A 25,449-nucleotide genomic window follows, 5' to 3' on the forward strand; every position below is an offset into this window, starting at 1 on the left:
TTCAGCATATTATGTAACAAGAAATGATAATAGTAATACAAAAAATCAGCTGTAGTAAAACTAATAAAGTTGTTTCATTGTTGTAAAGGTGCATATGGGTTGTGGAGGGTAGAGTTCCACTTAATCACAGTGAAGATGCCTTTACCCAAGGTCGCCCACAGATACCAATTGATCAAAGACTGGGTGAGTCCCAGAGCAATTTATGCAGAAACACTGACAGAAAAATCCCTGCATGAAGGGTCACTCACAATGGGATTCATAACAGCACCTGCCAGATATGAATAGTAAGGTGTCCTATGGACAAGATTGTTTGATGGTTTCTTAAATATCATTCATATATTGGTAAAAGCTTGGTAAAGTTCCCCCCCTTCCTGCTTATTGCACTATGCTATGAAGGCATATATGTAGATGTGGGTGTAAGGCTCCCACACATTCAAGATTCTGCCATTTTTTGGTAGTGTGATCAGTACCATGCTCTGGTTATCTTTACTCCCTTTCCTGAGGTGCCCATTCATTCATTTATTACATGTTGGGTGAACCCCAGAGCCACTTTATGGAGGGACAAGGAATCAAACCCAGGTCTTCCCCCATGACAGCCAGATGCCGTACTGACTAGACCATTGTGACTCATTGCATGTATTGAAACAATGAGAAAATAGATTTTAAGCTACAAAACGTACATTACATTTATCATTACAAATTTTTGAAGGATCTGAACTGATACGATTCTTACTAATGCCAACGAAGAATCCGTATATTCACTGATCCCAATAATTGATATTGATGGTCTGACATGAAAATAACAAATATTCATGAAAAACTTGGGAGATGCATAATTAACATGCGACTTTCATGAGTTTTCAAACTTAAATTCTGGGTCTACATGACTATTTGTACAAATTACTATTTAGCAAATTAACTAAAATGCCAAACAGTCATGAATCTTATAAATTCTCAAAAATGGTTCTTATGTGTGGCACTATCAGTTGAGTATTCATAATGTTGTTAACTCACATTTGTAACAAAATGTTTTTGCATTGTTATCCAATTGTTTCAAAGATGAATCCATTTAGTTATTACTATACCTAAACACTAAAATTACTATGAAAGAGAATATATATAATATAGATTAGTGTGTCTAAAAACATGGCACAATATACATCCTTCACTTGCTATCCATAGTTTAACATAAGTGGCCTCCTTTTCCTTTTTGAGAGAATATGAGTCATTTGCAGGGTGTGGATGGGTGAGGGGAAGGGGAGGTAGAGGAACTAATTACTTGGACAAAATGAACACCATAAATGTTAAACAATCACCTCATGTGGATACTCTGTTGCACAAAACAATAGCAAGCTGTATAGTACAGCAGCATTCTTCTTCCAGTAATTTAGAAAAAAATTCAAAGTGTTTGAGGTTGGAACTAGAACTCTGAATGCTTCAACTACAAATCAGTAAGATTACTCATTACACTGCCAGTAAAGGGGAGGGTTCTATACCCAGTGCTGAATAAGTTACTAGACATGTTAAGGCTGAAAGAATATAACTTTCACACAACAGAAATTTCTTAACCATAAATGCACACTTGTGACCAATAAATAATGTCTCATTTTACACAACTCTACACTATAGTTTCACAAACAAACAAACAACACAACACACATTTCCAATGGTACAAAATACTTAACACATGCATAAAATAAAAAGAAAACAAAAAATATTTATCGTGGATAGTTTAAGGTAAGAATTACGTAAGAACACATGAAATGGAAGGTCTACTCCACACCACACATACTTGCAATAAAATCAATGGTTTATACTAGTGAGAATCTACATTTTATTGTCATTCAAAAGAAAATAAACACACGTTAACACCTGAAAACCAATATGTATATATATATAATTTAAAGTGCAAAATGTACTGTGCATGTGATAACACATTTCAGTTTCACACATTACAAAACAGATTCATAATGTTACTAATGTTCATGTGAAGTACATATTAATTCCACTTTAAAATTGTGGATCTAAATGCAGATGAAAATGTATGCTATAAAGTTGTACATATTTCTTGCTTGTGTTACTTCTTTTTGTTTTCTTGAAATGTCTGTTTGGAAATCTATGCAATCCACTTACTTCTTCTCTTCAGTCATCTTGCTACTCTTCTTTTTAAATTCACTTTTATTTATTTATTCACAAGGACTTATCCATCATGCTCACTCCATTTAATTTTAATAGTTGTACAGTTATAGTAGTAACACTCCTTGTCTTGTTTGTTATTTTCTGCTGACTTGCAATCTCAATATTCCATGATGGCACTCTGTTTTTTTTTTTGTACTTTCTTGCTTTTCAAATGAAATCAAACTATGCAATTCCATCAGATCCCTATGTAAAGCTGTAGTCGCAACTCAATATTTATCAGTTAAATTTCATGCTTTTCACTGAACTTGGTTGATATACCTGGACTTTAACTCATATTCAGGTGAACACCTATGTGTGCAGAGTTTTATTGTACATCTAACATTTCTAGCATAGTGAAATGTGTGCACATTAGTTTCTAATAAGCCATGTTAATGAGCAGATGACACTTTGCTGGTGTTGTCCTTGATCATATGAATCTAACAATGTATGTGCATGCATGTATGCATTTTGTGTTCTGTAGTGAAGATATTGAGCACAGCTCACAATATCAATGTTGTAGCATAAAAAACACAGAACATAATCAAACGAGAAACAAACAACAAAATAAAAAATATATAACTTTAAATATATACTGTTTGATGTATGTTGCCCTTTGCTGTTTATAAAAAACTAGGTACTAGGTACCATGTTAAGTACCTATTTTTTATACAAATCTGAAGAAGGAGATAGTTAATCCCCGAAACATAGTTCTAAAGAAAGTAAAATAGGAACAACATACTCACATACGTAAGTACAGTTTTTAACGTTAATTTTTTAACGTCCTTTTTATATTCTGGAATTGTGAGTAATATGCACCAAACCTACAAAATGTTCTTGGGTTACCAGCCAGGTTAAATCAGCATTAGCTTCCAACATTTTGAGCATATACATTTTCATATCACCAGGAAATGTAGCAATGGAGACCAGTGTAGGGTTAAATGTGTGACTATAAAGGGGCGAAGCTTGGATGCTGTCTCCTATTGGCTTGCTTAGCTGATAAGAACACCAGCATCCACAGCGAGTTGATAGGAAGACAGTGTTTAAGCTCTGCCCGATCATAGTCATATATGTATTTAACCATGCACTGGTTTCCATTTTTACATTTCCTGATGATGAGAGCAATAAATGCGCTCGAAACGTTGGAAGCTAATGCTAATTTAACCTGGCTAGTAACCCGAGAACACTTGTTCGAAATTTTCTTTATTAAGTGGGCAAGGTTCAGCCTAGGACTGTTCTGCAAGTTTGACTGCAGTGCAGTGTCCCTAGAGTGTGGCTGTGTGTGTATTTTATGGATGACCTGAGCATCTGTATGAACCATTCAATTGTAATATGCAACCATACAATCCTCCTCCCTAAGCACCCTTTTCCTCTTCAGTGTAATCTATCTTTCATTCTGTTTTGGTAATTTTACATCACCTTTCAACTGCTTGGCATAATCGTGATGATGAGAATGATTGAAATGATGAAATGAACGATGTAGCAAATAGAATGATACATCCACGCCTTACACAGAGTTAGAACCTGGGATCTCTGGCTTCATAACCACTCTGCCACAGAGTCTGGCTCTGAATATAGTAACTCAGTCCAACGATGAATGAAAAATCTGAATAAATTTACTTTTATTTTCTCCCTAGTTTGAAAAGTGGCCAACTTTTTTGGCACATGCACACTCTCACTCTCACTCAGATCTCAAAATGTAAATAAATAAATAAACCCATTTGAAATTATAAATTCTGTTGCTTTGCCATCTCTATCATTTTAAAGTGCAAGGCTTTCGAACATCTCATGTCATTTTATTTTATCTTAATAATTTTGTTTCCTTTGGACCATCCGATTTCTCACTGTCTTTGATTTCATGATACTTGTTAATCTGTTGTAATACTCTGCACTTTGTTTCTTGGGATCGGTTGGTTGTAATGCTCCTCCTCCTTTAAAAATAAACCTTATGTAAAAATTATACATTTTCTTTTACAAAGGAAACTTGTAATTGTAGTTATCCATTGTAACATCTTCATAAAAGTTGATTTTTGTTCTGGATTTTTATTTCTTCAAGCAAGCAATAAAAATTCAGCAGTAAGTTACATTATCACAAGAATTCTGTCACTATTCATTCTCATGGTATTAATCTGTCCTGTTTAAATTTATCCTTGCTGTAACTCATATCACTGTACATAGCAGTGTCACTGACCACATCCTCAACATAAACTACCTGCCATAAAAGTGCTTCCAAAGCAAATCCATCTTCCTGGTTTGTGCTCAATTTTTGCCCTTGTAAACCATATGCATGCCAGACACTGGAACGTCCATGTGGTTATTCTCGGACAAAATAAATATTTTGTCATAAATTAATTGTTCTAAGTATTTACTTGATCTCATATTGTCTGCTACCATCTCATGCATCCATTCAGTCACAAATACCACACTTAGATGCTCTGGAAAAGTACAGACCTGGCCTCTGGCGGAGAGAGACTGCGGTGACTCATTTCAGCCATCCGGCGTGGACTTTTGGAGCGGCTACGTGAGTGTAGGCTCGGAGAATCCGTGGGGGCGGCTGAATGTGAACGTTGCCTACTTGATGGTTCCGACATTACCCCTAAGCCATTCTACAATTAAATAAAGAAAGAAGATAAAGTACATTGTAAACATTAATTGTTCTTACAATTACATTGTTCTATTCAGTTCTTAAGAACATCATACACTTGTAATAATTGCTTTCATGCATGCTTTATATGAATGAAACTATTACATTTAGGTATACAGGTCATTTCAAGTAAAACTAATTTACTCTTGATTTGAACAATATTCATAATAGAAGGCATTATAATAGTACTGTTCCATTTTTTAAGAAAGTATCAATGATCACTCTGTGTATATTTACTCCTTCTGAGAGTACTTGCAACAAAGAAAATAAAGAAACAAAGCACTTTGAGACATTTACCTTGTGCACTGACGAGTAGCCCATCATATCATTACGAGGAGTCATCATGCCAGTTCGCTTTCTCCCTTGAGGTGACATATCCCGCCTTGACAGTCGTTCCGATGTTTCTACTTCTGGAGGAGGGCTAATGTATGCAAAGAAAAGTATAAAGCATGCACTTATTTAGAGTCAGATAAGAGCACTGAGTAATGCCTAAATAAGGGTCAAAATGTTTCATTATTGTTGGTATGTATATGCATGTATGTACAGAGTGAGGCAGTGATTCAAGTAATTTGGAAACACTGGTGTTAGAGAAGTGGGGAGTGAATACCATCAGCTTGTAACTCTCTAGCATTCAGTTACAATGAAGTCACGGACAAAACCACAGTGTGTTTTACTGTAAAAATAATTTTACAAGAACTATGATTATTAACTGCCATTTAGCATGCTTTCACAAGGCCAGTGAGATCACTTGATCAATTTTCATTTGACTTTTTCCTGCATTCGAAATCAAAAGTCTTCCAAGCATTGTCATTGTGGATTCAGGATCTAGAAACAATAAATCCAAGAGAAAGTGGCTTGAATCCCTGGGAACATGTTTCAAAACATGATGGGTAACATACAAACTAGAATTACATGCCATGTATGGAACAAAAGGAATGGAAGCCTAAAAATGCTATTTGAAAAATAAAGATGGTCCAGATGTTAAACTAAATTATTATTATTATCTTTTTTAGTATTTTCAGCCAGACCATGTTATATCACTAAGAAATACATATTTAAGATCTTTGAGCATCATAATAAACACCAGCTTCTTTGCCCTAACCTGGATATACCAATTCAAACCAGAGAAATTACTTATGCCTTGCACTAGGTAATACCTGTTATATTTAGTATTACTACTTAAGTACAAAGGGCGAACTAAACACAATACAACTAGCCATTTTTTACAAAAATCTTACATAAACCATCAGATATAATAGAATGAGAGCAAGGCACCTCAACTCAAACTACAGCGTGTATCAAATCATATCTTACAAATATGGTCATTCAATTATATCTGATAATTAGAGCTGGGCTGATACTAATGCCAATAATCTTACTGATTTCCACCGATATCAAAGTCAATAACTGAAACAACTTACAGTAGTTCAGAATAAATATAAATATCAAAATATAGTATTCAGTTGGAACTATACCACATCACTCAATCAAAGTTTTGATTTAAAATATTCATAATTTCACATAAGTTGATTATTTATTTACAATATTTATTTCTCCCCACAATGCCATTGCTAATAATAATAATTTTCTATAATTTCGTGGATATTTAGAATGTGCGCAATTATGGCATTTTTGCAAACCACACAAGATTCCTGGACTCTAGAAAAAGTGTCGGCCAAGAACGATGCTTAAATCTGAACTTATATTTTCGAGGTACTGGTATTGATTCAGCCCTAGTGATACACAAATAAGATGTTTGTGAAATATTGAGTTGGGTTGTGTTTTGTGTGTTGTTTGTACTAATAATAATATATCAATGAAGCATGTTCTTAAAATTATACTGACTCCAGTAAAACTTATCAACTAAGGAGTTTTCAACTACTCCTTCACATGCATGATGTTAAATGAAACAATCAAACTATCAACACTGTAACCAACATGATGATGATGAATGATGAATAGATTCTCTTGGGCTATCGACCAGGTGAGTCGAGGAAAGAATTCCAAGTAACTCTCATATTCAGGGTATAAGTGCAGTTCTGAGCATCAACCCTGTGTACTGGGGTGGTCCAAAGGTATGGAGACCCCAAAATAAAAGTTGAACTAACACTGTAGGTTTGTAATAGGGGTGGGGGAAATGCTATAGGGCATGCAATGATGACGGCCTCCATCTTGAAACTCGCCATCTTGAATTCAACTTCAAAATTTTGAATGGGAAGGGGGTGATATGAAATATCAAATCAGGCTAGAATTTTATGAGAAATGCAATGCTGAACATTTTTTCGATGCATCTTTAACCAGTAAGAAGATATGAGCGAATTCTTGTATCAATTTGCTTCTTTCCGATGTGTCAGAAAAAAACATTGAAATGTGTCTAACGTGTCAGTAACGCATCGAGATCAAACTGACATCTAGGGAGAAAAGTTTGTATGCCATTGAACATGATTTTAATCAGGGATATTCCTGAAGTTTGAATTTTGTGATTGGTTGTTTTGAACAATTACAATGCCATGCTTCCACTGGAATGAAAAGTCCTTCACAGGGACGAGGCTGATTTTCATGTACATAAAGAAGTTAATAAACAGAATATTCAATACCTTTTATCTGATAACCCATTTTGGACAGATCACAACTGAATGGTCTGTGCTGGTAAGTTAAGTGTAGAACGTGACTGGTTAATCCGCTTCCATCAACGGAACCTTAAATACTGAGGATTATTTGGATTTGTTAAATGAACAGGTTTTTTCATCCTTTCTTACGAAAGAAGGCACTTTTACAGAATTTTTCAATAGGACAGAACACCACAACACTATGGGAACGTTGTGAGACAGTTTCTGTCCAAAGTTAGTTATCAGATGACAAGTGTCTCATTTTCACCATGAACATAAACATTAGCCAGCCTTGTCACTGTGAAGGATGTTTCATTCAATGAAAATGTCACACTGTAATTGTTCAAGACAACCATTTATAATGCACAACTCTTCGTGGATGTATCTAATTAAACACATATGCAATGGATTGTGAACGTCTCTCCCTAGATGTCAGTTTGATCTCGATGAGTTACTGATGCATTAGACAAATTTTAATGCTTCTATTTTGACTCCCCTGAAAGGAGCAAATTGGTACAAGAATTCATTAATTTCTTCTTACCAGTTAAATATAAGTCGAAAAAACCTTCACCATTGCATTTCTTGTAAAATTCTAGCCTGATTTGATATTTCATATCACCCCCTTCCTATTTAAAATTTTGAAGTCGATGGCATGTTTCAAGATGGAGGTCGTCATCATTGCATGCCCTATAACATTTCCATGACTCCTATTACAAATCTAAAGTGTTAGTTTTGCATAACAGTATATCATTCGACTTTTATTTGGGTGTCTCCATACTTTTGGACCACCCTGTATGTTGAAAAGATTCTCTCGAGCTATCGACCAGGTGAGTTGTGGAAAAGGTTCCAAGCTGGGTCCAGTTCAAGCCCCGTGTCGCAATTGAGATTCTCCTTTTCCCTATAAATTGCTTCTTTTATGATGCGATCCCAATAGTTTGAAGATTTGGCTATAATTTCTGTATTGCTGAAATCTGGTCTATGGCCCTCGTTGATTGAATGTTCCGCTATTCCCTACTTTTCCAGATGGAAATTCCTGATGTAGCTCTGGTGTTCTTTGCAGTGCTGTTCTATTGTCCTGCCCATCTGCCCAATGTATGCTTTACAGCATTTGCATATAATACAGTAAACTCCATGTGTTTTAAGTCCTAAATTGTCCTTGGAATTGTGTAGTAGGTTTCTGATCTTCGGTGGTGGTTTGTGAATGGTTTTTATGTTGTGTTTCCTGAGAATTTGGCTTAATTCTGGAGAGATTTGCGATGTATGGCAGGATGGCTATCCTCATGTCAGCTTCGTCCCGGTTCCCTGGAGTGTCTGGATTCCCTGGTGTGTCCATGTCCCCTGATGTGTTCGGATTTCCTGGTGTGTCTGGATTCCCTGATGTGCTGGTCTTCTTGGACAGTACTCGTTATAATGTTTTATTGATATTGTGTTCTGAGTACCCATTCTGTCTAAAAGCTGTTTGAAGATGCTGTATTTCTTCTGATAGATTCTCTGTGTCGCTGATGGAGATGGTCCAGTAGAATAAGGTGGATAGTTCTGTAGCTCATTGATACGGGTAGTGAAAACTATTGGCATTTAGATATAGATCGGTGTGAGTTAGTTTCTGATATACACTGTGTCCTAATGGTCCATCTGGCTTGCATCTGATGAGAATATCCAGTAATGGAAGGCTGTTATTATTCTCTGTCTCCATGGTGAACTTCATATTTGGGTGTTGATTGTTTTGGTGCTCTAGGAATGGCTGAGAGTTTCTTTACTGTGTGGCCAGACGATGAAGGTGTTGTCGACATATCTGTAGAAGGTGTCGTAGAATGTGGTCTGGAGAATAACTGATGCATTTCCTTTGTCTGCTGGTAATATGAGGATGCCCTTGTCTTATTTTAGTGCCTTGAATGCAGCTTTCTCTGCTTTTTCTTCCTCCATGAATGTATATACACTGGGTTGATGCTCAGGACTGCACTTCTACCCTGAATATGAGAGTGATGTTAGCTCTTGAAAGCTTGGAATCTTTTCCACAACTCGCCTGGTCGATAGCTTGAGAGAATCTTTTCATCATTCATTGCTAGGAAAGCTTCAAGACTTGTTCATAGAGGGAGGTTCCCAGTGAAAATGGCAGAAAAAGTGCCACTTCAAGATTCACTGGAAATACTAGAACAGCACTTCACACTGAAAATCATCAGTGTATTCAAACATACACTGATGTCTACCTACTTCAGCTGTGGGGAACAGTACTACGAACAAACTGACGGTGTGACAATGGGCTCCCCACTCTCGCCTGCCATAGCCAAGTTTTTCATGGAAAACTTTGAACATGAAGCGCTGCACACAGCTCCATTGAAACCCGCAACCTTCTACAGATACATCAATGACATCTTCATCATCTGGCCTCACGGTAAAGAAGCTCTTCAGTCATTCATAGGTCACCTAAACAAGCAGCACCCAAATATAAAATTCACCATGGAGACAGAGAAGAATAACAGCCTTCCGTTCCTGAATATTCTCATCAAATGCAAGCCAGATGGATACTTAGGACACAGTGTATACTTGAAACTGACTCACACCGATCTATCTCGATGCAAATAGTTTCCACATCCATCTCAATGAGCTACAGTACCCTCCACCTTATTTCATCAGCAACATGGAGAATCTATCAGAAGAAATACAGTATCTTTTGCATGGCTTTTAGACAGAATGGGTACTCGGAACACAACATCAAAAAAACATCAAACCGAGTGCTGTCCAAGAAGACCAGCACATCAGGAAATCCAGACATGTTATGAAATCCTGACACATCAGGAAATCCAGACACACCAGGAAATCCAGACACATTGGGAATCTGGACACACCAGGAAATCTGGACACATAATCACACAGACACACCAGGGAATCCAGACACTGCAGGGAACCTGGGCAAAACAGACATGAAGATAGCCATCCTACCATACATCAGAAATATCTCTAGAATTATAAGCAAATTCTCAGAAAACACAACATAAAAGACATTCACAAACCACCGGCGAAGATCAGAATGCAACCCCAAAGACGAATTAGGACTTAAAACACCTGGAACTTATCGTATTATCTGCAAAAGTGGTAAAGCATATATTGGGCAGACGGGCAGGACAATAGAACAGTGCTGCAAAGAACACCAAAGTTACATTAAAAATTTCCATCTGGAAAAGTTAGGACTTGCGGAACATTCACTCAACAAGGGACATAGACCAGATTTCAGCGACACAGAAATTAAAGCCAAATCTTCAAACTACTGGGACCGCATCATCAAAGAAGCAATAGCTATTCATTCATGGGAAGATAGAGAATCTTAATTGCAACACAGGGTTCGAACTGGACCTGGCCTGTCTAGCAATAGTCAACCAATAGCGCAGATGCATCAGAACACTGTACCCAATTGGTCCACCATCTTTACCGGTAACCTCCCTCTACGTATACATACAGGTTGATGCTCAGGACTGCACTTCTACCCTGAAGATGAGAGTGATGTTAGCTCTTGAAAGCTTGTAATATTTTCCACAACTCACCTGGTCGATAGGCTGAGAGAATCATTTCATGAAAAGATCTTGCTAAAGTCATTTTCACGTCGTGAAGGCACAATAGTTCTTATGGAGAAAACGTGCGGTGTTGCCATTTAAAGTGCACTAGCTCTTATCGTCGGCCTGGATTACCGTGCTTCCTTCCTTTCACAATAAATATGTTGTATATATTATATATTATTATTATAATTGTTGTTACATCTGTTACAGTAGTTAGTTTTCCATTATTATTATTATTATTAATCAGAGTTAACAAAACACGGGGAGACTCTTATGAAATTGGTGCACCACCACCAGCATCACCATAATTCCTCTATTTCATAAAGTAACATTCAACTTTGTGTCTGTGGGTTTTTATATAGACTTACTAGCTGATTACCTGGCATTGCCCAGGTATCTATTTATCCCAATCTTCTATTAGCCAGGAAAATAATGAATTCTAACTAAAGTGTAAAATGTAACAAAATTTATTTCATCGTGAATGTCACCAATTCAATTAGCTTAGAGACTCCGAAAACTATGGATTCGACACTAATCTAGGTCATTTGTGGCATTTTATTTTTCACTCCTGCTCACTCCCCATGCCGATAGGTTCAAGTTGAACTTGAAGTTGAACCGCATTGGGAGTGTCACTAAAACTATGGATTCCACACTAATATCGGTCATTTTCACAACACAGTCTGAATGTTAGACAACCTGAGAAACACTATCATTGTGCAGGATTGCATAGAGTCACGAATGTCTGTTTGTGCGGAATTTAATATAGGTCGTTTTGGATTATTTTTACATGTCACCCCTTCCCACCCCACCCCTAGGGGTGCCAGGGGTGTCTTACCCCCAAAATCTTATTTCCAGATTGCAGGTGATACGTGTACCAGGTTTTGTTGAAATTGCTCCAGGCATTCGAGAGTTATGCCGGAACAAACAAACATACACACCCACACACATACATCCATTTTTATACATATAGAGATAAAAAAAAATTAGCACAGATTTTCCACTGCGCCAATAAAAAAATCCACACCATTTTTTATTCGACAATTTAGTTCTTAAAGACATACTTTTAAAAATATTGAGAACCATCGGGTTCTACATAAAATTTGATGCGTTACTGTATTTATTTTTACTTCATATAAATTTAAAACATATTTGACAACAGCGCACTTTATTTTCCCATAAGAAAAGCATTGTTCATAAGAGCCCATTTTGCCTTCACGATATGAAAATGACTATAGTAATAACTGAACCTTTTGTGGACAGATGGAAAAGTCTTGCCTACACTGTGGCACGTAAGTGGTATGTCTAATTTTTGTGCTGTTTCCGTCAAATTTAGTGTTTGTTGGTTACATCATTGTTCATGTGACTACTTCAAATATTCATATGCAAAAATAAAGGATCTAACATTTTACTCCATTTTCAGTATTTTTACACATTGAACCTCCACTTTAAAATGTAGAATTGCACAGGGATGTCCATTTTTTCACAAAGAAACGTTCTGGCATGCCACATCTGTTGTTGGAGATTGGAGTTGTGGAATTAGGGTGCTGGATGCAAGGTACACAATGAGGCACTGAATTTTATCCCCTTCGTTACATGTTGAGGAGAAAGTACACATGTGGACATGGGCTTCTGTTTCATCATCCAAGCTTCAAAGAGTGAGCTTCAGCTTATGTCAAAATAATAATAATAATAATGACAACAATAACAACAGTACACAGTACAAACAGACAAAGGTAAGAGTTCATAAACATAACTCTAGCTAGCAGACTACTGTTCTCTCACACAGTTGTCCTAAAGCAGGTCTGTAATATGGTGGAAAGGGAGGAATGATTGAAGACCAGTTGGCTCGACTCGTATGCTGACCCAGGCAGAGACTGAAGATGATGATGTTCATAATTCCAAATAGCCCTGCTTTTAATTCATATATAGAGAGTGGCTATAAAATCCTTCCAACATTACAAAGGTATATTACAAAGAAACTATTACATTTACAGCTGCGTGATTGTGACAAAAGAAAGATACACCCGTTTTTTTCTCTTTGTTCTAAGTAGAGGCTGTGTTGGTATGGGAGGCATTGCAATTGTTTGAACTGAAAATGGCATCAGTGCAGAAGAATGCTCACTGTGCTTTATCATACCATGACACCAAATCACCTATTGCTGTACAGCGAAACTTTTGTAATGAGGTGGTGGTCATCCATATTCTCTCCTAAAATTTTGCTGCACATCAATCAGTGACTTGGTGTCATGGTACCAAAAAGTACCTTGAGCTTTCTCCTGCACTGATGTCATTTTTAGATTGCCACAAGTCATGTGGCTTTGTAATAAACCCTTGTAATCTTGGAAAGACTTTATGGCCACCCTGTATATTTTATTTACAAGTGGTGGTCATTGTTGTTTCAACCCACATTACGAAATTCGATCATTGCACCTACTGTGAGTCATAGAGAGCAAGGGCAGAAAATTTTTTTTTGGATAAAAGTGCAAGTTAAAATTGAACACTACATGATTAATCCCAACTACATTCTTAAAAGTGAAATTTCATCACAATTACAGATTTTAGTATTTTTAAAATCTGAAAGTTTAGTTTTTATGATATTCCTTTTCATGAAGAAAAAGAGTAAATGTTCTGAGATATGTTCTTAGAGAGACATAGGCTAGTACAAAGTACAGACCACATGATGTGTCTGGCCTTGCCCTGTATACACTGCACTGTGTACCAGCATGCACCTTCTCTCCAGAGTGTAGCACCATTCAGGGAAATATAGGATCTGTCTACAAGGGGGAGGACAGGCTTGAACCCTCCTAAAATAACAGAAAAATACTATTGTTATTACCAATTTCTTTACTGATTTTTTAAAATTTTGTGCAGTATTATCTTTATCTTTAAGAACAAGGAAATCATAGAATGTATAGACTGGAGTTAAAAAAGGAAGGAAAAGCTATGGAAACTAAATCATAAATACAATCCTCCATTTAAGATTCCCGATTGTTATCCATGTAATAATTGCACCTATTACTGGCCACTCAGGCATATAATGCCTCACAATCGTAAGTCCTACTTCTATGGCAGTGGAATGTTCAATTACAGTAGGGCAGAAAGTAATAATTTCCTTATTGGTCACAATGCACTGTATTAGAACCACCACTGTTATCTTCTAGGCATCTACCGATGGTACTTTCATGCATGTGAAATAACACATACCTGGAAGAACTGCCCACACTGCTAATGGAGGCGACGTCTGTGCGTCGATCACGTACAACGCTCACACCATCATCATAGTCGAACTCCGAGGTATCGGAATCCGACAATCTTGAAGTTGTGCTAGGAGGAGATAAGTGGTCGGTAGAAGTAATGGTGGAAGCTGCCTCTGTGTCCAGGTACATGTTCCGTTTCTGCAAACAATACAATCAGAAGTTAACTTTGTTTCCAAATTTCTTGTCCAGGTATACAGATAATCTGGTCAGCCAGACAATCTATTTTCTGGATAGTCAGCTTTTTGGTCATTCTTATTTTTAAGGATATTTCATATTATGATCATAATGTTGGTTAACTAAAACTACATGGCACAACAGATCTCCAAGTGTCTGGGTCTGCCAAGAAGCGTTTGCTAGGTTAATGCATGGTCAGGGTGATGAGTCCATTTGCTGCTGTTTTTGGCTTTTGACACCAGAGATCACTACAAGTAGCTCCCCAATTGTCTCACATTGCCATGTCAACACCAAAATTTTGCAGGCTCCCATTGGGAACTGAACTTGGGACCACTTACACCAAAGTCAAGAGCACTAAGCATTTGGCTGTGCAGGAGCCTGTATTGGTGAACAGAGATGCTAATAATATGATGCTGCCACTATGGCCATGAAGCTAAATGTAACACTCTATTTATCATGTAAGAAGTTCACGGTTTGTCCCCAGCCTTCAGTGTTCATTTAGCTTTTTTGAGAAAAATTGGGTGCTACTTGAAACGACAAAGTATCAAACTTTGATCAACAGTGTCAGAGTGATTGGTATAACACCTTGTGATCCTCCGAAAGGCTCAAATTCTGAGTAAGGCATGAATGTATCTATGTTCACTCTTATATTTTATCAATTCATTATTCACTGTCACACTTAAACTTGAAAGATATAATTGTAAAATAATAGAAATACCAAGACTTTAACCTTGAGGACAGCATGTCGTACAGCTGTCTGGTGACCGAGCACATTAAATTAACAACTTTTGATACTGCCACTGAAGTTCCCAGGCTAGGTGAGACTAAAATTCTCACAACCTAGGTATTATTTCTAGAACACCACTTGTTTCTGTGTTTTATTTTTGGACACAAGACAGACAACAAACCAAACCCACAAGTAGGCCACTTTTTAATTTGATATAATAGTGATGTGTTGTCATGTTTTTTTCTGGTAGTAATGTCTGTGTGACAGCTCACTGTCTTGGCTACTACAACATAAATGGCTTTGAGGTTCATGAAAGACTAACTTGAGAGAAACTGTGCATGTGAATCTGAGTTTATATTGGTGAAATATGTAGAGGAAGAACATTTGGAGAAGGCAAAAAATAACATTGCTGGAAGGTAACAAGTTCTTTTTTCAAGAAAAGACTAATAAAATTAAGTTACTTCTATATTTGCTTAATTAATAAAGTAATAGTTTGCAGAAAATGAAATTGTAATCTTCATGTATACACAGGTCCGCCATTAGGAAATGTGAGACCCTGTGCGAATTATACCCACGAGGTCTTATATTTTGGAAAAATAAAATGTATACACTTTCAATTTCTGGCAAAATTATACACAAAAACCAACATGGTTATTAATATTGCATAATTATTACCCCCCCCCCCCACACACACACATTCAACACATGAACCACCAATGAAATTTGGCAGCATGTAGAGGACATCCAGACAAATAACTTCCATTCATTACTTTTTGCTACTTTTGTACCTGTTTCGACTCTTATCAGTCCCCAATAAACATAATATTTTATCCTGTATATATGTACAAATTCATCATTGACAACATACTAAAGACATTAGTACCCTATTGAAACAGTATAACGCTAACACAGAAGCTGGCAGAATGACATTCTTGATTGAGGGTAATCTTTTCTATCAGCCTGTGTAAGTGTATATTCATATATACATATAAATGTTTGCTTGTTACTTAAAATCTTTAGCAATGCTCTGAGTGGGGGCATGTGAGGGAATGGCATTCCCGAGCTATGAGATTTTATGCAAGGAATCCCCCTAGCTACCCCAAAGGCTCGAACAACATCTCCCACCTAATGATTTCCATATGAACGTTATTCTTTACACACTGGTATTGTGAAAGTATAAATATTTCATTAAGCATTTAGTATGGCATAGTTGAGGGAAATTCTTTTAGAGAATACAATGAAGCTTACCTCTAGTTTAAAATGTATCTCTCGCCTTTTGTGTAGCAGTCGACAACCCCAGGGATGCCAACTCCCACATCATGTCATAATCCCCATAAAGTATCTAATTATGACAGCATGACTATCCCATTACTAAAAGTCACTTTTGTTTAGCTTTACTGAACAGTTTACTTGATCTCCCTCCCCTAAATTCTTCCTTTTCTTCATTTAAGGAATTAAATATGGTACACCTAGTTGCAAAAGTGACTTGGAACCATCTAAAGTAAATGAATTTCTCGGGAAATATATTCTTATTTACCCTTCACCCTGGATCATCGCAGGTGTTACTAAGGTGTAAACTTTTCACCCCCAAATAATTTGATGGTGAGGTTCATGCAATTATCACACCTCCCCCTCCATGTGCACCCCTGGTCAATCCCATCACTGAAGTCAAATTTTGATGCCACATCACTTTCTGTCTATAATCTGGCAAGAGAAGAGAGCCAGCCAATTGTGCTATTTGAAAATTTCCAGTGGGAGGAATTTTAGTTAATTGCTCCTAAAGCAATGGGATATTATAAAATTACACACATAACATCCCCCAGAGCAAAGCCCTTTGACCACTACTTTCCCACAAAGCAGGTGGGAAGCAGGTCAAAGGACCTTGGATGGAGAATCCAGAGGGGTAAATTTGCTGTCATCCGCTCTTCAAATACCACCTCCGGTGATACTTTTTTCGGGGGGGGGGGGGGGCTCATTGACATAGTGGTAAAATCAACAAAATCTCTGGGTTTAAAGAAAGAAGAATAAAAGTATCTCCAGATCTTTAATTATAAAACAGAATATACTGATGGGACAACTTTCCCTGCCACAGTCTGTCCTCTTCTTGTGCTCATTTCTCAATTTAGCTGCAATGTAAATTGCACATCCTCAAATTTGGGTCTCTCAGCTTCAACGCAATCACAATTATGTCTGTGCTCTCTTGAACAATAGAGTTTATGACAGGAAATCGGTAGAAAGTTTGAGCCACAATCAAGAAATACAACTGTGTTAGAGGGAGATATTTTCTTTTCACAGCCCGCTTGTTGTCCCTGTTTTAATCTTTGGTTTCCTTTTTCTATAGCACATATGCTGATTGCAAATATAGCTGTGTTGCTAATGTAGGCTTGTTTTATTTTCTACTTTCTATTCTAATGTGATCGCTTTTGCACAAGAAAAGAATGTAAATAAAAGAATTAATAATCTCGAAGCGCAAGGCCCTTTATAGTGGCACGTGTCGCACACCCTTAACAGCGAGCCTGTATATACATGATATGTTCATTTGTGATGCCACTTCGTCAAGTATAGCTCTATGTATATTTACATATTTAATAAATATGAAGTTTATTATAATTTAATGACAAATAATGTTAATTTTGGATGTCATAAGTAAAAAAAAAGGGCTCCGATATCTTACACTCTGGATTTCGCAAACATTTCAAATATTTTTGTCAAATAACAAAGGGTTATTTCTTGCAACAAAGGGTGTTTCTAAATAGCATGGAAGGTTTCAAATTAACTTCGACCCGCAATTCAGCCTGCACTTGGGATAAAGAGGTAAGTTACCTTTTAAGGTTTAATTTCAGCCTTATTTCTTTGGTACCTAAATGTGTCAGTATGAAAAATAGGGCAGGGACTCTATATAGAAAGGCGGGGCCGCGATAGTGGTAGGAGGTGGTAAGCTAATTAGCCCAGCGGCGGAGCCCGGAATCGGTAGGAAATTTGAACACAGCAACCACCTTGCAACTTCAAACAGCTACATCTCAACTTCAAGCGGCTGTACAGTCGTAAATACTTATTTCCGCACTCCAGAATTTTATTATTCACAATTAGCAGCACATAATCTTCATAAAAAGAAAAATCACCTCCGAAATCGAGGGTGTAAGATTTTGACACGAACCCAAAAAAAACAGCATTTTTGTATTTGATGCATGCAACACATTCTTCTCTACAATAAAGTAACTAGGAAAGGAACTTACAGTTGCTTTTAAAGAACAGTAATGCGAGTTACCTTTTGAACAAAGTAACTGTAACTCAGTTACTTTTAAAAAGTAACATTCAGAAGATGAACAAAACTTCAAATACACGGGCAGCTTCTTAATGTATGATTGTAAAAAATCATGGGTTAGAAATATGTTGTATAACTGCATTTCTACTTGCACACTTTCATAAACAAGTAACATTCGTTCATTGAGGAAAAAAGTACTGGCACACTTACCAAATGTGATGGAAGAATTTCTTCATGAGCACTCAAATAATACCATTCTGGCTCCTCATCTAAAGGAGCTGAAGTAAGCTCTATCACAACCTGAAAAGAGCAATAACATTTTATCAATTTAAATGTCTTGATAATCAATAATACATTTATCTTTCAGTAACTTTCCTTTAATGTTTGGGATGGGGGAAGGGGGTTCACATGTATGTTTATAGAAAATTTCACATGTTTCATGCATCTGCATGTGGACATCCTGTCAAAAGGAGGTGTAAGTGCTGTGCTGATACCAATACTGATGAACTGATATCATTGTTACTTATTTGTATCATAATGTAATATTTGGATGTTCAGCTACACATTGTGTCACCTTGGTCGATTCTGACCATTTGCGCATTGTAATCTGGAAATGTGGCATATGTGATTAATCTATTGGTGCATTCTATTCGAATTTTCTGAAAGAAAAATTGTATCAGTATTTAGAAACAAAATTTTTTATATTTGTGATTTGTTTTGACCTCAGAAAAATATTTCAGAAAGGTGTGTCATTTTCAAATTTATCAATTTTATGTAAAAATTGTAAATGGTAAAATTACATGAAGTAATTCTGTAAATCTAAATACTGGCCAGGTTGTTTAGGCATTTGTAAACAAATTTTCACTATAAAAAGAGCCAAAATTATAAGCTCTAGGGTCTACTTTTCTGGTTGCCACAAGGCTGGTATCTCAGGTCAATGGATAGAGAAGAACTTATCCCTTAGTTTCGGATTTCCTCTGGTGCAAGCCAGTGGGTGTTTTTCACAAACCTGTTGCCTTTGAGAGTGGTTCTTGTGATACAAGAAGAACCATGGTTAGGTTCTGGAAGGGATACCCGGTCAGGATGCAAGGTTCAGGATGCAAGGGTCAGGATGCAAGGGTCAGGATGCAACGAAACATGATTTCATTACTGTGAACTGGACACCAAAGTCCACTAGATGCAGTGTAAGCTCAAGGTCAGCCCCCTTCAGACATCATTTCATGAACATAAAATATCTGGAAGCAGTTGTCTAGGCATAGGCATGGGCCTAGGCACTCTGAAAAAGTGGTTCGAAGAGAGTTTGGAGACACTACACACCTCTGACACAAGTGAATGCATTTGAAGGGAGGCTATATTGAGAAGGCAGCCCTATCTACCGAGTTGTAAGTGATCTGTTTGTGTGGGAAAAAATAATAAATTGTAATTCAATATGGTATGCCCATTTTATATTTTTCTTTAATTAACACCTCATATACTGGCCTCCATGGTGAAGAGATAAACTGCAAAGGTTCAAACCCTACCCAGGCCATGAATATATTATCTTGTTTGTCCATAATCAACTTCATCTTTTTATCACTCATCTACATCGTTGCAATTAGTTCAAAAGCCAGAAGAGTGACAAAAGATGATGATAATAAAAAAGAAGTGGAAATACATTCTATACAATATGAAAGACATAGCAATACATTCTATCTCATAATATGACTCTTGTCTTTTCGTAGTAAGATGTCATTTGACTATGTATAGTCAGTCGAGTTTTGTATTTGTGTTTTGTTATTTAGTGTCACTTTGCTGCCACTTTGGCTAATCAGTATTATGAGAATGAGTGATAACTAGGGGCGGATATCTGCATATGTGCATGTTTTTTTCCTTGGGGGAAAATTCATATGCTTTCAATGGATTCATTCATATTACTTGATCAGGAATACTCTGGAAAAGTTTTATTTGCATATTTGAGGTGTTGGTGGACATTTGGGCTTAATGTGCATACAAATCCACATATTATAAGTAATTTTCATAGAATATTTCATTTCAAGTTTGCCTCTTCCATTTTTTGTTCCTTGAATCACCTACACATAGGCTCTATTTGGGTCAAGGACATTCAGTAGCTGTATATTACTACAGTTATTGCAAAGATCATGAAAACCAACTTTCCACCAATCAGTGGCATCTGAAGGAAATGAGCCACAGTTCCATGTGCTAGCAACAGTAGCAAGGTGGTATTATTTGTTGATTAGCTGTGTTACGTTAGCTTCGTAATAGTGTGTGGGTGCCCATATCTAGAGAGGGACATAAAAAAAGGACTTTTTTTACTTTAGGTTACAAATGCTCATCCCTTGTGGAATGCTTCCAATGAATTTCATGAGCCGTCACAGCCTCCACAACTTGGAACCGTTCAAAGTACTACATTCGTGTGTGTTATTCTCCATCCACTGTAAGAATAAGGTAAATGTAAACAACAGCACGTGCCTTGTGAAATTCTGACTTAATTCCTTAAATCTGATGCCAGCTTGTTTGTAGGTATGGTACTTGAAAGAAACCCCCCTTCTCTTTCAGTATAGAAGCTTAGTAGGTAAGTCGTATCTTTTGTCAGACACACTTTATTCTGATGCTTTGGATCAGATGCCATTGGAATTAACAAATTGAATTTCTGTCAGGCCATGTGCATTTGTTTACATATATATTCATTCTGGCTGTGGATGGATGACAAAGATTTTTAATACCGAAGGAGCAAAGAGAAAATTGCTTCAACAATGAATAGGTTACTAATGATCAGGGACGTAGCTAGGCTAATCAGTTTGGTGGAAAGGGGGGGAGGCAAATATGAAATATTGTTCCTATGTAAATATCACCATACACCATGCAACACCATATATACCTATGTGAGTGTGTGCATACTTTTTCTGTATATATATATATTTATATACAGTGCACAGGAATATCAAACCACTTCAAAGTGCATGTAATATATTTTATATGAATCCTGGAGGTCAAATAAAAATTACAAATCAAAATTTTCAGGAAGGCAAATCAATTACACCAATTTTTCTTAATTTATTGTATTTTTTGTTTGTCTCAGTGACAGCTTTTTTTTTATCGAAACCATCTCTGATGATTTTGTGTGTTCTGACAAATTATTCTGTATATCATTTATCCTATACATTCTGGAGAATCCTTGTGTGAATTATACTTCTGGCTGTCTAGATATTGCATATTAAGTTTATGGAGAAATGAAAATACTACATTTATGTCTCAACATGAACACAGCCACAAATGTAATCATCATGAAGATACTCCCGAACATAGTGATTATTAATTTTTCAGAAATTAAAAAAATAGCTTTCACAGAGAGATGTTTTCAAAACATCGTTCAGATTTTAAGAATTTCGGATTTTCAAAATACGCCGGCATATAAGGTCTACTGTTTGTTTTCCTGTATATCATCAACAAATCATCAATTATACATAAACTCAGTTTTTGAATAACAAGTACATTTAGATACTTATTAGAAATACTTATAATGAGGGCGAAGTGAACAAGAAAAGTATTACTAATCCCATTTCTTTTCAGATAAAGACACAAATTTACTTTCATCTGGCATCATACTTAGCTCTATTTATCTTGGTACTGTTTTGTTTTGTTTCACTGTTTTACAATTATTTGTTTCCAGTTTAAAATGGCTTATGCTGCACTGGAAAAAATCAATAAATAAATACTCCTCCATATTTTTCCCCCTCTTGCCTCCGCCATCCTCTCTCCCCCCCACACCTCTACTCCCCATGCTTGCTCGAGGGCAGTTAACTCTAACATAATTTGGACAGTGCTGGTACTTGACAGCCTGAGTTTAACATTGTGGCAAAATGTAGCAGAATGAACAAAGTTAATCGAGACCAAAGGTTTGTTGTGGAAGGGAAAACTTAACTATCTGTGGGTGGAAATGTATTTTCATTTCAGAAACAGTGTAAGCGAACAACAGGGGTAAAATAACTTAGGGATAGGGATAAGTTTTCGATACAATTTGCTTGCCATTTCCTTCCTTTTATCTTTTCCATCATTCCCTTGAGCCCTCAAATCAAGAAAGGTCGCTCCCTCAAATTTGTCAGGTTCGACACAAAGGGTCATATGGTGATGGCTGTCCTCTTGCAGGAACAATTTATAACGGGCAATTCAGAGAGTATTCGGGTCACAGTGCCTTCTTTGGTTTTCGGTGACCTTTGCACCAACATTTGTTGAACAAGCTTGTTGTATTGTCTCCATTCAAGCATTGTGCTGATGTTTGGGCTGCCTTATTTGCCAAGATGTTACCTTGAGTGAGTGAGATCCTGTTTAATTCTTATTTCTGGCTGTGTTTAGGCTCCATGTGTCACTCGATCCCCTACTGTTGACCGCTAGGCGGAGTCTGTAAGGGAAGGGTCATTTGCAACAAAAGGTTTGAATCTCTGGTATCTAGAAACTTTGGGCAAGGGTAGTAACCTCAAGGCAGGCAGATTAAATGACTTTGGTTACAAACCGGTAAGCAAGGAGAGGGTGTCCTACATTTGTTCTGAAGAGTATCTTCAAAATAGCAAGTTTGTTCTCAGCTCAATGCTTCCAGTTCTGCTATAAATTTACTGGAAAATTTATGTAGTTTTAATTTACGATAATTTTTATAGGTCAAAATTTTGTTTGAGGGGGCCACAGTTACAACTGGTGGGGCCGGGGCCCCCCCTGGCGCCTCCCCTAATGTCGTCCCTGCCACTGATGCCAAAATTATTTCATGTCAAGCCTATCCTGAGCATGTAAGTATTACGTTTAATATCTTAGGTATTTAGAAAAATCTCTTGTGGTTCACATGTAAATTTGTATACATATTAATATCATCACAAGTACCATCTACCATCCAGCATGCACATGTAATCTTATGGATGACTAATCACAACATTTTCAAAGCTTGGGGTGTTTTCTGTTGCAGGACGGTGTTAGTTCACTCTTCACATTTCTGCTGATTTTTTTTGGAAAGAAATCGAAGTACAGCCATTTATCTGCAATGGAATTCAAAGTCAACATTGAAAACAAAATAGGCTTCTTTCTGTACTGAATTATTTGACCATCACAATCTTTCGTTCATGTATTCCATGTATATTACAGTGGGAAATTGGTCCTTTTGTAATGACCAATGTAATTTTTAATGGCAATAGAGCAGTTGTGAGTATTTGTGCGATTTTTAATAATTTATTTTGCAAATTTTGCATACAAAGGATGGTATTGTTGCTGGTGTTTATCTGTTAATAACTAGTGCATGATGACCCTGTTATTTTCTACAAAAACCTAAACTAAGTTCCAGCAACTAGTCATCATTTCCCATTTTTCATGTTCAGCCATTATATTAGTCAATTACACTGAAAATATTGATATATGGATAGGAATTCCTTTCAGTTTTAGAAGTATGTGGCCAGTGACATGCCAGAAGGAGCAGGAAAGGGGTATTGGTGCAGTTATAAAGCATATGTAGACGATAATACACAGTTTTTAGGACACATTTAAACATTTATAGTGCATATTTGAAGTGCATATTTTGGTCTTTTATAGTACATATAAATCTGGCCTCTAGTGATTACTAGATGAAGTTTATCGAGACTCACAAAGAACTCCCATGCCCAAGCTAGTACTCTAATCTGGGAACATAAGTATTGAGGGGATAGTCAACCACTTCATGTGCTTGGGCACTGAGTCAGCTAGTTTTGTTTATAGTCTTACACCTATAAATGTCAGATCTCGTTCATGACACCTATGCACCTACAAGAGCACAATTCACTTTTCCCATCTGTGAAAGTTAATAAAATGCAATAAACTCTAAAGAAGAGATATAAATACAAAAATCTATTTGTTCATTCTTTACTTATTAGAATTTAACTGCTTATGCCGCACATTTGATAACACTACATGACTACTGTTACCATGCAGACATTACAGAATACAAGTGACTATGTTATGCCTAGCACATCCTTAATTATTTTTTTTCTGATTGTACTCACCTCACCCAAAAAATCATTGGCCCCATAACGGTCATAATCCCAAACAGTAATTTCTAATATCCGAAGTTTTAGATCAGCTCTTCTAACAGGTGAGTAGATGAAGGTTTGACTCCATTTTGGATCATTTGTATTAGCCAAAGTTTTGGTTCTTCTTTTAGATTTTTCACTGGAAGAAAATAAAGAAAACAGTGTCATAACAGGTTCTCATAATACGGCCAGCATTAAATCTAATATAGTGGAACCTAGATTTTTATGTCTGAAAGGTTTACATTGTGCCACAATTAATCTCTGTGGTCTCATTGAAACAACTTACATATTTTTTAATTAAGAATTTACATTTTCCAGCATTTTAGTTCTACAGGCACAGATTGCTGAAAAACATATACGAGGGTTGTTCCGAAAGTTCATGAACTGAGATCACTATTCGGAGTCTGAGTCAGTACAAGAGTTGGTGTAAGTTTCCTTCTCGAAGTAGCACCCTTTACACTCTATACACCTATTCCAGGATGCACTAGCTTCTCAAACACATGTTGCAGACCATTTTCTGAGAGTCGGTGTAAAGTAGTGGATGTGACAACTTTCACTTCCTGGTCCGTGCCACGTAACTCTTTCTTAAGTGTAGGAAATGCCCAGAAATCCAGGATGCGAGGTCTGGGCTGTATGGAGGATGGTCTAGAGACTGCCCACCAATTTTCTCCAAAGCTGCAATAGACGTTCTACATGTGGCTTAGCGGTATCCTGCAGGGGAAACCATTCTTCATGAAACAATTCACGTCTTTTTTTGCTAATTGCTCCCTTCAAATGCACTTACAAAACATTAGCATAATAATCTCCATTTACAGTTTGATTACTTGGAACCCAGTGCTGCAGTACCTACTATTCCATGGATATCAAAAAACAAAATCAACATTAACATCTTTGTTTTCATTGTTCACTGATGTTGATGGATGCCCACTTCTCACCTTATCCTGCACATTGCGTTTACCTTCCTTAAAATGCTTCCACCACTTGAATACGGCTGATCTGCCCATTG

General features: G+C 36.8%; 2 protein-coding genes across 7 annotated transcripts in view; both read right to left on the reverse strand.

Annotated features, from left to right (window-relative positions):
• The window catches only part of Rim (Rab3 interacting molecule), a 500,966-nt gene that overhangs the window by 42,452 nt on the left and 433,065 nt on the right, over positions 1–25,449 (reverse strand). For 5 of the 6 annotated variants that reach the window (XM_083129798.1, XM_083129801.1, XM_083129797.1 and 2 more), the window contains 5 exons: positions 24,417–24,582; positions 18,613–18,702; positions 14,184–14,374; positions 5,117–5,240; positions 4,627–4,781 (listed from right to left, as the gene is read on the reverse strand). In XM_083129798.1, the coding sequence (XP_082985924.1) occupies positions 4,627–4,781; positions 5,117–5,240; positions 14,184–14,374; positions 18,613–18,702; positions 24,417–24,582 (726 nt within the window). The remainder of the gene's footprint in view (positions 1–4,626; positions 4,782–5,116; positions 5,241–14,183; positions 14,375–18,612; positions 18,703–24,416; positions 24,583–25,449) is intronic. The other variant, XM_083129799.1, reaches the window with a different exon arrangement.
• The window catches only part of botv (exostosin like glycosyltransferase 3), a 607,246-nt gene continuing 590,955 nt past the window's right edge, over positions 9,159–25,449 (reverse strand). Inside the window, exon 16 of the transcript XR_014442305.1 lies at positions 9,159–9,169. The gene's annotated coding sequence lies outside the window, so the exon portion shown is untranslated. The remainder of the gene's footprint in view (positions 9,170–25,449) is intronic.

This window comes from Lepisma saccharinum, chromosome 10 (assembly GCF_977018435.1).
Source record: "Lepisma saccharinum chromosome 10, izLepSacc3.1, whole genome shotgun sequence".
Classification (NCBI taxonomy): Eukaryota; Metazoa; Arthropoda; class Insecta; order Zygentoma; family Lepismatidae; genus Lepisma; species Lepisma saccharinum.